Genomic DNA, 14,240 nt, shown 5'->3' with positions numbered 1-14,240 from the left:
TTGTCCATTTTTATTTAGCCTATTTAGCCTAGAATGTCATCATTGATTAATCAAACCATACAACTTCAGTTTGCTATTATGTAGTAAACAGAGGCCGTTCCTAGACATAAATAGATAAACAAGCCATGTCCGTTAGGGTTTGTTTCTGGTAGGAAAGTGCATCAACCTCAATATTTTGTTCAAACCTCAGTTTGGGACTTTGTAAAATAGCCTGGTTTGGCTCAGATCAACCCAGAGGCTGCTCAACTTGGCTTGGGAGTTTTAGTGCACTTTATTTAACCTCCTCATATTCATTATTGGGGAATCAAAAACTGGTTATAACTTTCCCCCCTTTTGACGTAAGTGTATGAAATTTGCAGGCCCCACCCCACTGTGAATAAAGCATACCAAATTACAGACAAATAGAGCCAGAGGCTTTTGTGCAGCACACTTCTAAAATGGGTTTTCACACACACATAAGAAATTCACAACTTTTTTATTATTTTGGGGCAGAATTGGAAGAAATTTGCAGCCAAGGCTGCCCCTTCCAAAGCCATAAATCCCATCAATTTTCAGAAGGTTAGCTTCAAACTTTTTACTTCAAAAGCCACCATTACAATATGAGATGGATGAAAAAAAAGAATAGTTTAATCTCTTGTTTTGTGGGCAATTGCAGACCTGAGAAAGATGCCTTAATAGCCCTACCAAACTGTAGACAAATAGTTCAGGGGCTTTTGTGCTATGCACCTTTAGCAGGGAATATGAACTAAGGAAAATTCATTTTCCGAGTAAAATCATTTCAATTACAAGCAGAAGAAGAGGACAAAAGAGCGAGCAGAGCCAATCTTTATGATTCTCATTCACCTTTGATGGAGGAGCCAATCAGCAGCCTGGCCCTGCTTCTTACTGTATGAGAAGGCCAATCCTCAAGGGGGACAGAGAATATTTCTCCACCTCTTTCAGAGAATCACCCTTATGAGCTCCTAATACGCCCAATTTATACTTTGCTGGATTGGTCAAAGACCTGGTCCCCATGGGTAGCTTAGAAATGTCTTCAAAAGCATTACTGCATTTTTTTATAACTAATAGGAGGGATTTAAACTTACAGTCACTGAAGAGTTTTTCAGCCATTTCTTTGCTCATATCTGGAAGAAAGACATAATCAGGATTAGATTGAACTGCACTCATCTGACATCTTACTCCAAGTTAGAATTAATTTTGGAAAGAGCTACTTCAAATTAGATTGAATAGATAGAAGATTCATTACAAGAACAGCTGTGCTTTTGTTAAGACACAAAAGGGATTGATGGGTTTATTATCGAAGTGATTTACATATAACAGTCAAAATAATATCCCTGCAAGTCATAAAACAATTAAAACATTAACATAGAAGAACTGTTACTGTGGCCTAAGGCAGTGAATTAATTCAGATTCATTTATTGGTATCCTTTCTAGTCCTCACTTAACCATGAAGTTCACTGGGTGACCTTGGTCTTGTCACTGTCTCTCAGCCTTTACAATCTCCCAGGGCTGTTGTGGGAATAAAATGAGGAGAGGGAGAACCATGTGTGACACTTTGAGCTCTTTGGAAGAAAGTTGGGATATAAACAATAAATTAATCTACCAAAACCTCGAGGGGATTTACCAGTAAATCCCGATCGACCTGTTGGACATCCCTGCTCTAGAGCAACTGGGAACCAAGTCTTTCCTTATACCGTATTTTTCACTCTATAAGACGCACTTTCCCCCTCCTAAAAAGTAAGGGGAAATGTGTGTGCGTCTTATGGAGCAAATGCAGGCGAGAGGCTCTGTGCTCCCTTTAAAGAACCCCGCGGGGGCTTTTCCCCGAGGTGGGAGAAGGGCTGCCCTTCTCCCTCTTTGGGGAAAAGCCCCCAAGAGCCACACACACACTCCGCGCACTCTTTAAAGGAAGCATAGCTCTTGGGGGAGCCTTCCTCCCGCCGCACAGTGATCCCTCGTGCTATCCTGGCTTCTGGCTTAGCCACGGGAAGCCTCTTGAGGGCAGGGGGCGCCTTCATCCCACTGCCCTGAAGAGGCTTCGTGCGGCTATCCCAGAAGCCAGAACAGCAAGAGGCTATCCCAGAAGCCAGATCCCTCTTGCTGTTCTGGCTTCTGGGATTCAGAATATTTTTTTTTCTTGTTTTCCTCCTCCAAAAACTAGGTGCATCTTATGGTCTGGTGCATCTTTATAAAGTAGGCTGGGGACCAGGATGAGATGAGAGGCGTGTGCAGGAGCCAGAAGAGAGAGCCAACACAGGCTTTATTTGTGCAGGAGATATGTAGGTGCTGAAGATCTGTAAGATAGGCAGCGTTGCTGAATGTGTGTGAGGCAGGGAGGGGAGAGAGTGTCTATTAAAGAGGTTGGGACTTCATAAAATTTGACACCAGGAAGATTAGGATGGAGAGAGAGAAATGAGTGATAGGGCACATGATTTGACAGCTTGAATGCATAAGGTCTGCAGTTTAATATGGGGTATATGCAATTAAAAAGATTTCATATACCATATTTTTCAGTGACTCAAGAAAATTCACTATGCACTATCCGTGAATAAGACGACGCCTTATTTTAAACTTCAAAAAATTAGGAAAAAATATAGTCTTTTATACACGGGAAAATATGGTAATCGTGCTGGGAAAGATCCTGTCCAATATCTTGGTGGAGCCACTTCCAAGCACAGTAATTGGTACTGGGGTAGATAAACCAATTCAGCAGAAGGCAGTTGCTTATATGTACTGGCACCAAATATCCACAAGGTGGAGATCTGTATCAAAGAAAATTCTACAGTACTTACGGTAATTTTTATTTATTTCATAGCATTTATTCCCTGCACCCTTCAGTTTGCAATATTCAGAGCAGCTTACTATACAGTAAGGTTTGAAACAGCAAGGCAAGAAAGACATATCCCACAACAGCTTAAGACGGTTGCCATTAGCAGAAAAATCAGCTTGTTATATGGTCAAAGGCCTGAGCAAAACGTTCAGTTTTGACCTGGTGTCAACAAACGGTTCATTGCCAAAGCAGCCTCTCTGCAGACAACATTCCATAATAGGTTGTCACAACCGAACCACATACACCTTCTCTGGATTCCACCCACCTAACCTCCGAAGGCAGGGAGACCCTGAGTAGGCCCTCTGAAGATAATCTTTTTTATATATATAGAATATTTATTAAGGTTTTTAATAATAATACAATAAAGAAAAAAAGAATAAAAAATAGTAACAAAAATGCAGAAGTAAAAATAATTAAAAATAAAAAAATAAAACATGCAGATTTTCCATTTCTCATTTTCCTTTAACATGTTTCCCGGACCTCCTCATACCTCCCTTTTTTGTATTCCAATTCAAATTGTTAGTTCAGCAAATCCTTGCCATTAAGTTTTAACCTGTTTCTAAGCCTATTTCTCATATTCCCTTAAAACATTACAGCTGGAAACCACTTAATTTCTATCCAACATAATTCTAACATTCATTAATTTTGCAGTATTTCTGTAGATAGTCTTTAAATTTCTTCCAATCTTCTTCCGCCTACTCTTCTCCCTGGTCTCGGATTCTGCCAGTCATTTCTGCCAATCCCATATAATCCATCACCTTCATCTGCCATTCTTCCAGAGTGGGTAGATCTTGTGTCTTCCAGTACTTTGCAATAAGTATTCTTGCTGCTGTTGTAGCATACATCCTCTGAAGATAATCTTAGCATTTGAACAGGCTCACATGGGTGTAGTCAGTCCTGAAGAGACTCAGCACACAAAATATATTCTAGGTCTCTTTAAGTCTACTTCCAAAAAACATGACCAATCCATCAATAATATATATTATAGAGCTTCAAAGGATATGGCCATCACTTTAAATTGTGTGCAGAAATGGACCAGAAGATGCTTAAGAAATGGAAAGATCTCTTCCATCCTACTAGTCCCAGCCAGCAATCTGGTACCTGTTTATTTTAACTTACAATTTTTTCTAAGTTTTGAGAAGCCAGCCCCATGTACAACAGATTGCAGTAATCCAGTTTACTAGCGGGTGAAGCACAGTGGCCATGTGCCATGTGGCCATGTACAGTGGCAGCATGTGGGGGTATAGGTGAAGGCAAGAATGATGCAGCAAGTCTTTTTTTAAGCTGTTGTGGGGCATTTGTGAGAAACAGAGTTTGATACTGATATTACCTCAGATCTTTGTGTGATCTTACTCAGCGCCAGCAATTTCATGCAAATGCAATTTTGCATAAATTTCAACATCATTTGCTGTAATAATAAGCTCCCTCAACTACCATTCTAGAATGAGGTAGAAGTGGAACCCATGAAATACGTTGCCCCCAATTTTGATCCCAGACACCTTCACTCAGAGAGGTTACCCCAGCACTGAAAAACACTTAGATGTCCAGGAGAATTAGAAGAGTCACACTCCCTAGTCCCAACACGGGTCATCCATCAGAGAAACCAAGTCTACAGACTTGGTTTCTGTATCCAGGCCAACTCAGAACAGAAACCCAATGGAAATGTAGGCAGATGATCAATCTCCTACGGGAGCAGTTTATTGGCTAGGAGCGGTGAAAGTTGAGCAACAGTTAATAGGCTGCACTACTCCAAACACCTTGTCCACATCCTCACGAATCAACAAATGAAATTAATCCAATAAAACAGGACTAGGTGGTGCTGTGGAACTACAGGAATAGTGCCTCCCAAGTTGTTGCAGATTTAGGTGATTTTTTTATGATTGAACTGATTGCCAGTTTATTCAGGGCAGGCCTCTAAGGATTCCTTTAAAACGTTTTGTTGTTGCAGTTGCGGAAACAAAGGTTCCCATATCAGACATGAATCTCATTTTTAAAGGCACTTAGATCATTCCCAGGAATGGTGGGAGCGATCAAAAGAACCATAACTGATTTAATGAGCCATTCGCAGTTTCACTGTAATCCCCGTGTGTACTTAGACATGCATGGCTTAATCTTTGAGACAAGCATATGCTACTGGCAAGATCAATGAGGTAGCTGCCCTCGACCATTGGGTAACGGGTCGGCGTGGTCAGCATTCCCGTGCCACGCCCCAGGGCTGGCCCCCTCGGCCGGGACCCCTTGGGTGGGCGAGCAAGAGTGCAGAGGCGTCCCCGCTCCCCACACAGGGAGTGGCCAAGGGGGCCCACGACACACTGGATAGACAGGAGACGGAGGCGGTGACCTTCATTCCTGAAAGGATGCGGGTGGCGCTGTGGTCTAAACCACAGAGCCTAAGCCTTGCCGATCAGAAGGTCAGCGGTTCAAATCCCTGCGACAGGGTGAGCTCCCGTTGCTCGGTCCCTGCTCCTGCCAACCTAGTAGTTCAAAAGCACGTCAAAGTGCAAGTAGATAAATAGGTACCGCTCCAGCAGGAAGGTAAACGGCATTTCTGTGCGCTGCTCTGGTTCGCCAGAAGTGGCTTAGTCGTGCTGGCCACATGACCCGGAAGCTGTACGGTGGCTCCCTCGGCCAATAAAGCAAGATGAGCGCCGCAACCCCAGAGTCGTTCGCAACTGGACCTCACGGTCAGAGGTCCCTTTACCTTTACCTTTTTATATCATTCCTATTCAATTTTTCTTAGGTCATAGGGGAAACAGGAAACTATTTCCTGTAATGAATCTTTATGGTTGAGAGTGTAGAATTCAGGGCTTACCCACACTTACCTTTCCCCTGCTCTTTCTAGGCACATTTCTTTATGTTAAAGTTCCATGTCCAAGCACCCAAAGCTTTCCCCACGAAACCCTGCTCTTTAAAGCTAAAGTGCAACAAACAGCAATTCGGGTTTTCCATGGATTGATGTCTGCTCCAGTTAAGCTTCAAGAGTGGGTTTTTGCAGGGAAAGCTTGGGGGTGATAAAATGGGTGCTTGGACACAGACCATACCTGGAAAGAACAGGTAAGTGGATTAGCCCTGAATTTTGGATCACAGCCCAGTTTTACACAGACATTCTGCTGGTCCCTGATAGATAATCTAAGACTATGGTAGTACTTGTTCCGTAGATCAGCAGAGGACCAAAGAGGCTCATGACACAAATTACAAGTAAATTTGCTACTAGGAATACATGCATTCATACATACATAAGCACTTCATTTATGAGTGAGAAGCAATAGCCACTACCTTTCAGTGGCGTAGCGTGGGGGGTGCAGGGGGGCCGGCCGCACCGGGTGCAACATCTAGGGGTTAGGGTTAGGGGGTGCAAATCCACGGGTTAGGGGGTGCAAATCCACGGGTTAGGGGGTGCAAATTACTTGCCTTGCCCCGGGTGCTGACAACCCATGCTACGCCACTGCTACCTTTACTTAGGGAATTGATGCATTGGGTACAAACCTGAACAGAATTATGTTCCTTGCAACGACTTGCAAGGAATTCCCTATTTTCTTTCTTAACAAAATGCTAACTTATCCCGATTAAGCACCTGGTCATGAAGTTCTAACCAGAGTCTCATGCTCATACAGTTTGAGCTAGTAAGTTCAGTCTTTGGAACATACTCACTTTAAAAAACAACAGCAACCACAACAGTGTAGACACACTCTAATTTATGTGTAGAAATTATCACCACCCATTATATGGGTGATGTGTCTGGTTGGGGAATGCTGGAGTCATAACAGACTTTTCACCTACATATTGTGTGGTGATAATTGCGAGCAACAGAAATGCTTAGGAAAAAGAAAGGAAAAACTACACAATCACCCACACGACGACAATTTCCTCAATAGCACATCCTTGGGACACAGATTAGCCCTCACGTGTCCACATCTTTGGCCGGACCAAAACAACTCCTAACAAAACCTATGGTGCTATGAAAACCTGTCATTTACTTGGAATATTAAAACGTTTAATACTTCTGCCAAAGTTAAAAGAATTTTAAATCGCTTAGGACTAGGACTTGCCGATCAGAAGGTCGGTGGTTCGAATCCCTGTGACGGGGTGAGCTCCCATTGCTCGGTCCCTGCTCCTGCCAACCTAGCAGTTCGAAAGCATGTCAAAGTGCAAGTAGATAAATAGGTACCGCTCCGGCGGGAAGGCAAACAGCGTTTCCGTGCGCTGCTCTGGTTCGCCAGAAGCGGCTTAGTCATGCTGGCCACATGACCCGGAAGCTGTACGCCGGCTCCCTTGGCCAATAGAGCGAGATGAGCGCCGCAACCCCAGAGTCAGTCACGACTGGACCTAATGATCAGGGGTCCCTTTACCTTAATACATTCACTAGGACTGACCAAAAACTCACAATAATGTGACCAACATTTGAGTTCTTCAGAACTCTTTACCAGGAAAGATGTTACACAAAGCAGTGGGGTGGTAAGATACTTCCTGGGGGTGGGGGTACCCAGAAAAAAAATAGCCTAGATGTTTGTCAGTTTGTAGACTCAGTTCCAAGACAGAGATTGTGGGCTTGTTTATTCATTCATTTTATTATTTATTTATTGGATTTATATATTGCCCTTCTCCACAAGATCTCAGGGTAATTCACAGAATAAGGGTTGTAGCCAATATTAGTCCTACTCATAGTAGACCAATTTACGAAAGTGGCCCTCATCAACCTGTTGTTTAGTTGTTTAGTCGTGTCTGACTCTTCGTGATCCCCTGGACCAGAGCACGCCAGGTACTCCTGTCTTACAATGCCTCCCCAATTTGGTCAAACCCATGCTGGTAGCTTCGAGAACACTGTCCAACATCTCGTCCTCTGTCGTCTCCTTCTCCTTGCACCCTCCATCTTTCCCAACATCAGAGTCTTTTCCAGGGAGTCTTCTCTTCTCATGAGGTGGCCAAAGTATTGGAGCCTCAGCTTCGGGATCTGTCCTTCCAGGGAGCACTCAGGGCTGATTTCCTTAAGCTCATCAACCTAGGCCCCACTGATTTTGGTGAGTCTACTCTGAGGGGAATTTAGGGCTTACCCACACTGCCTCCTCATTTTTCCAGGGATGGTCGGCACTTTAAAGCTCCGTGTCCAAGCACTCATTTGTGATCCAGAGCTTTCCCTGCGAAAACGCTCCCTTTACCACTGAATTGGGGCAAGCTACCATCAGTGGAAAACCTGAACTGCCGTTAGTTCACGACAGCTTTAAAGAGCAGGTTTTTGTGAGGAGAGCTGCAGGGGAAAAGAAAGAGCGCTCAGACACTGAACTTTAAAGCATCTGTGCCTGGAAAGCGCAGGCCAAAAGCTAAGTGTGGATAAGACCTTGGCTATAACCCTGCACTTTAAAGTGTTATTGATTCCAATAAGAGATAAAGGCATGTGTTTATCTCTGCCTGAGATATTTCAGGCTTAAAAAGAGCTTAACTTTTGGCTGGGCTGAATCCCACCTTATATTGTCACTGCTACAAACAGGCACATTTCTCAGTAACTGGGGATGGGAAAGGCTCCATGCACACTATATCTTTAAAGTTCATTCGAAACACATTCTTCTCGCCACAGAATTCTGAGCACTATATAGTGGTACCTCTGGTTATGAACAGGATCCGTTCCGGAGGCCCAGCCGTTTCCCGGAATTTTCATAACCGGAGGTGCCCTTCTGCACACACACAGAGCACACTTGAGCGCTTCTGCGCATGCAGTGAAATGCAGTATACACTTCAGGGGTTGCCGCATTCACAACCCGAAAGTTATGTTACCCGAAGGTAACGTAACCAAAGGGTTCACTGTAGAATTTTAAGGAAGCTGGGAACTGTAACTCTGGGTTTGCTTTCTTTTGCAAACTGGTAGGATGTACAGAGGTACCTCAGGTTACAGACGCTTCAGGTTACAGAGGCTTTACATTACAGACTCCACTAACCCAGAAATAGTACCTCGGGTTAAGAACTTTGCTTCAGGATGAAAACAGAAATTGTGCGGTGGCGGCACGGCAGTAGCGGGAGACCCCATTAGCTAAAGTGGTACCTCAGGTTAAGAACAGTTTCAGATTAAGAATGGACCTACAGAACGAATTAAGTTCTTAACCCGAGGTACCAGTGTATTTGGGATTTCCCTTCCCAATACTATCCCTTGCTTTTTCCTGTCGGACTAATTGCAGTCAACAGGTTTACCATACCCACTGAGTCAATCATCCATCTCCCACTACCCTTCTGAGAAAAACCCTACCCCATCCTCCCACTATATAATAAGGGTCTGGTGACTTCTGTTTCAGTGTATCTGAAGAAGTGTGCATGCACACAAAAGTTTATGCCCAGAACAAACTTAGTTGGTCTCTAAGGTGCTACTGGATATTTTTGTTATTTTATTTCCACATGTTAAGTATTGTTCTCATTATCCTGGACAGTGAAAGGCGATCTGAAGTTACAATAGTGTTATAAGGTTTGGGAGTGGGGAGAGAATAGGCTGTATGCCGAAACCCTTCTAATTCCTGGATACAGCAAGTATTAAAACCCAAGCAAGGATTCAAGTTCCCCAAATAACCAGGATAGCTTCCTGGTGTGGTAATAGCCCTCTAAATGTGGGCTGTTAAGGTAACAAAGGAAGTGGCTCCATGCAAGATGACACATGGGCAGTGGGCCCTCCCTCCAACTCACTGGTAGATAGTTAGAAAATAGGCCAGAGTTGTGTTGTGTGTGTGTAAGCTAGAAGCTGGAGAAAGAAGTAGACCAGGCTTCCTCAGCCTCGGCCCTCCAGATGTTTTGAGACTGCAATTCCCATCATCCTTGACCACTGGTCCTGCTAGCTAGGGATCATAGGAGTTCTAGGCCAAAAACATCTGGAGGGCTAAGGTTGAGGAAGCCCGAATAGACTGAAGCCTGTGAAGGACAGACATGCCTGATTTCTGCTTGCATACTGGGCGGTGACTATGAGCAAAGCAGGACACTCTTGGTGTGTTAATGCTCTGAACCCCTCCATTGTAGGCTCAGGTTGTATATATGTGCAAATAAACCATATAGTCATAAAGACACCACAGTCTCCAATGTCCCTCATTGCCAAAAGGTAACACAAACCCTGGGTAAGCGTCTGAAACCCCCGGAATCTCACACCACTCAGAGATGGGTTATAAATATTGCTGCATGCCACCCCAGACTTCCAAATGCACATGGCATTGGGGAGAGTGTGAAAGGGGACAAGTTCTATCATTTTGTCACACTAACAAAACTATACCGAATTTCACTTTGAGATATTAGAAGCATGAGAATAGGAGTCCTGCTTTCTATAGGACTGTTGTAGCCACGACCTGAGCTAATGGTCTGATTTCTTCAATCCTGGCTCATTAATGCCAGGATGGATTGGGAACTCGCATCCAAAATCTCACCAAACAGAAGAGAGGACAGGTCTGCGCTACAAACTTAAATTGATTTAACTTTTAGGTATTCGTCTCATAACCCCTGGGAACTGTGCTGCTAGGAAAGGCAGTGGACTTTTGAACAAATCTTAGCACAATTGCAAAGCTACAGTCCCTTGGAAAAATAAACAAAGATGGTGTTTACGCAGATTTCTCTCACACAACATCTTCCAGTCTCTCTTACTGCCTGATGCATCAAAGCAACAGCAGAAGGAAATATAAACCTGGGTGTAAATTTCATCTTTAGAAGAATAGAGATAGCTCGAAAGTTGTTTGGCATATCAATTCTGGGCTTCTTAGCTCAGCATCATCCAGAATCAAGCCCTGAGACACCTCAAGAGAAAACCGCTTTCTGCAAATAGCCAAAAACCCAAATAACCACTTGCTATGATTCAGCTAAAAGGAACACAGGTGGCACTGTGGGTTAAACCACAGAGCCTAGGACTTGCTGATCAGAAGGTTGGCGTTTCGAATCCCCATGACAGGGTGAGCTCCCGTTGCTCGGTCTCAGCTCCTGCCAACCTAGCAGTTCGAAAGCACGTCAAAGTGCAAGTAGATAAATAGGTACCATTCCAGTGGGAAGGTAAATGGCGTTTCCATGCGCTGCTCTGGTTTGTCAGAAGCGGCTTAGTCATGCTGGCCACATGACCCAGAACCTGTACACTGGCTCCCTCGGCCAATAAAGCAAGATGAGCGCTGCAACCCCAGAGTTGTTCGCGACTGGACCTAACGGTCAGGGGTCCCTTTACCCTTTACCTTTATGATTCAGGAAAAAGAGTGGGTTTTCATGGTGAAGGCTCCAGAGCAAAGGAAAGGGCATTCGGACACGCAGCTTTGAAGCATAGACCTCTGCCTGGAAAGAGCAGGTCTAAAGGTAAATGAGGATAAGCCCTAACAGAGGAAGTTGGTATCATTCAGAGCTATGGATTAATATCGCCCAGGCTCCACCTTCACAGTGGTGCCATGTTTGCACAACAGCAATCTCAGGGCCTTGCTAGCCATCCTGTCTCCTGAGTTCCCCAACCTTCATCAGCTGTGGAATGCCATGGGATCGGTGCACACCAGCAATCCCAGATTAACAGCTTCCACCATGCCTGGCAAAGCAGCAGTCATAAGAGCTAGGAGACTGGTTGTCCGCATTCCAATGTGAATTTCACTATCCCCCTCCAGGTTGCTCCCACTTCTGTGCCAGCAGAGATGTGTGAGATAACAAGCACATGCCTTGAGAAAAAAATATGTGATGACACAGTTGGTAGCAATTCAGGTCAGATAGAGATCAGCATGGCACCCAAGGAGGATCTTATAAAGGGGGCGGGGGAGAAAAGAAGCTCTTTCCCTTGTTTGTTATTTAAGAGATTTTGTTTCTTTTCTTCTTTTTAAAAAAGCCAGCAATATTTTGAGTTGTTCAGAAGCTGGCTGGGGTCTTATTTTCTCTTCCTTCATTGTGAGAAGAGAGAGCTCTACAGTACAAGGCACTGAAACTATCACTAAACCCCAAAACCAATTTACAGCTAGTCTACTGGGAAGAAGATAAAGGCATTAGACAAGAGGCAGGATGTTTTGAAACACTGTCAGACAGGAAGGCTACAGCAGCCCAGTCTCATTCTGATTAATTTGGAGTGTATGCCACATTTTTGAACACGTGCATTCGTTCGAAATATTATTCTGTAGCTTTCATCATAGAAGGAACTTATTTCTTGATTTGGTTTTGTTGATTTATGCTTTGCCTGGAAGAGCGTTTTGTTAATGCACTATGTCTCGTCGGCAGTAGCTTCAGGATTTGAGAAGAGGGCTAGCAGGAAGAGTCGATGGATAGACCATAGCTGTCAACCTTCTCTTTTTTTGTGGGAAATTCCCTTATTCCAGCGCCGTTTCCCGCTGCTATCCTGGATTGTTAGATATCCCGTAGACTGTCCCCGGGACAGGTGAGGCTGCTGATCCCTTATTTTCGAGGCGGCTGATCCCTTATTTTCAAATCTGAAAGTTGACAGCTATGGGATAGACAAGCAACATGATTCAGGCCCCACCTTCCCCTTGGTTTTATGTTACGTGAAATTGTGGAGATCTTGGCCGAGAGGATCCTTTACAGATCACCTGGCCTTAGCAAGTACAGTGCTACCTCTGGTTACGTACTTAATTTGTTCTGGAGGTCCGTTCTTAACCTGAAACTGTTCTTAACCTGAAGCACCACTTTAGCTAATGGGGCCTCCTGCTGCTGCCGCCGCCCAATTTCTGTTCTCATCCAGAAGCAAAGTTCTTAACCTGAGGTACTATTTCTGAGTTAGCAGAGTCTGTAACCTGAAGCGTATGTAACCTGAAACGTATGTAACCCGAGGTACCACTGTATCCAGCTTTGGAAAACGCCGGCACTGACCATGCTTAACTTCAGCTTCTTTTACCCATTTAGAAAGTAAACACAAAGACTTAAGACCATCCTTCGTTGCTTGTTTAATAAGCGCTTAGAGCAATTAAGTCCATTATTTAATGCATTTAAGTCAGGGCCGGCCCGAGACATTTTGGCATCGAAGGTGAACCACAAAATGGTGCTTCCCTCCCCGCCAGGGGAGAAGGGGTGAGCGAAGCTCTACAGCAGGAATGGGGGGCGGGGGAGAGAAAAATCAACACGAGGATCTGCTGCCCCTGTGGATATTGCTACCTGAGGCGGTTGCCTCACCTTGTCCCATGGGTGAGCTGGCCCTATTTAATGCGCATGGGGGTTTTGTGCAAATAAATGGCATAAGGTATCCCAGAACAAGAGCAAGAACTGGAATGTGGCAAACAGGAAGGGAGACTTTAAACCAGGGGTTGGCGAGGTTTACCTTGCCTAGGCCGGTTCACTCCAGTGGAGATCCCTCCATGGGCCGGATCCTGCACCCGCGATTTCCGGCGTCTGAGCCGATGCGATTTCCGGCACTGCGAAAGCAAGTCCCCGCACCGTGCTGGTTTAGCGCAGTGTGCAGGGACTCGCCGAGTGAGCAACTCGGTTCGGGGGCGGCTTGGGGGCCGGTTAAATGACCCCCGTGGGCCACTTGTGGCCCATGGGCCTTAGGCTGCCAACCCCTGCTTTAAATCATCCCCTGCTGCTGGAATCCTGACAAAAATCGCCCATCACTGCTATTTACATTGAGAGGAAAACTATTATTAGCACCATTTGCTCCCATTGCAAAAAATACTGGGGGGAGGGTGAGTCTTCCCCTTGCAGCCCACCATGTTTTTTAAATATATATATATATATGTGCAGGAGGGCCTGCAGCAACTATTTATACATTTAATAGTTCCACATTAAATCATATTTTGCATTTATTGTTACGTGAGACCCCAAAGGGCAGCCCCTGCCACTTCCTCCACAGGGATGGGAGGAGACGACCAACACCTCCTATTCGCCAAGAGGCTGCTGTAGAGGCAGCATGGGGGCAGCTGCCAAGGAGGCAGAAGGGTGTGATGCATTCCTTGGAAGCTGGATTTGCTGCTCCTGTGGATCCCAAGGTGCTCCGGATGGGATCAGATACTTCTCTGAATATTGCAGTTCAATTTTCATGCAGAAAAGGTGCACACACGTATATGTGTTTTATATAAAATATGTGTACAAAACATGTATTCCTTCAGATGAACACATGGAAAACACTAAGAAGTCCATATTTTATTTTATTTTATTTTAAATGTGTATTTTATGTAAAAGTGCATACAATTTAACTGTGGCTTTTTCATGCATCCTTTTAAATATATATGCAAAAACATAGGGCAGATCAAACCTATGACTGGGCACCAGTGAGACTGAAGCAGGCTGAAATTAGCTGCTCACTCCATTCCTATAGGGATGGGAACCATATGTACCCTGTCTTGGGTTCCATGATGGAAGAAAAATGTAACAAATATAATTTATTTTTAAAAGTTATGGAGTAATAGCAAGGTTCAGCAGGTGCCCTCGGTGAACTATGCACTAGAACTGTGATGAGTCCCATGGAGGTTTCATGCAGGGGGTGGTTAGATCT

General features: G+C 44.6%; 1 protein-coding gene across 1 annotated transcript in view; it reads right to left on the bottom strand.

Moving 5' to 3' along the window:
• LOC309354189 (transmembrane protease serine 11B-like protein) overlaps positions 1-14,240 on the bottom strand; it is an 89,135-nt gene that overhangs the window by 16,328 nt on the left and 58,567 nt on the right. The window contains exon 6 of the mRNA XM_081884213.1: positions 1,086-1,124. Within this exon, the coding sequence (XP_081740339.1) occupies positions 1,086-1,124 (39 nt within the window). The remainder of the gene's footprint in view (positions 1-1,085; positions 1,125-14,240) is intronic.

Source organism: Podarcis melisellensis (assembly GCF_964234715.1).
Source record: "Podarcis melisellensis genome assembly, chromosome: 13".
In the NCBI taxonomy this organism is placed as follows: domain Eukaryota; kingdom Metazoa; phylum Chordata; class Lepidosauria; order Squamata; family Lacertidae; genus Podarcis; species Podarcis melisellensis.
This window is presented reverse-complemented; position numbering and strand designations above follow the sequence as displayed.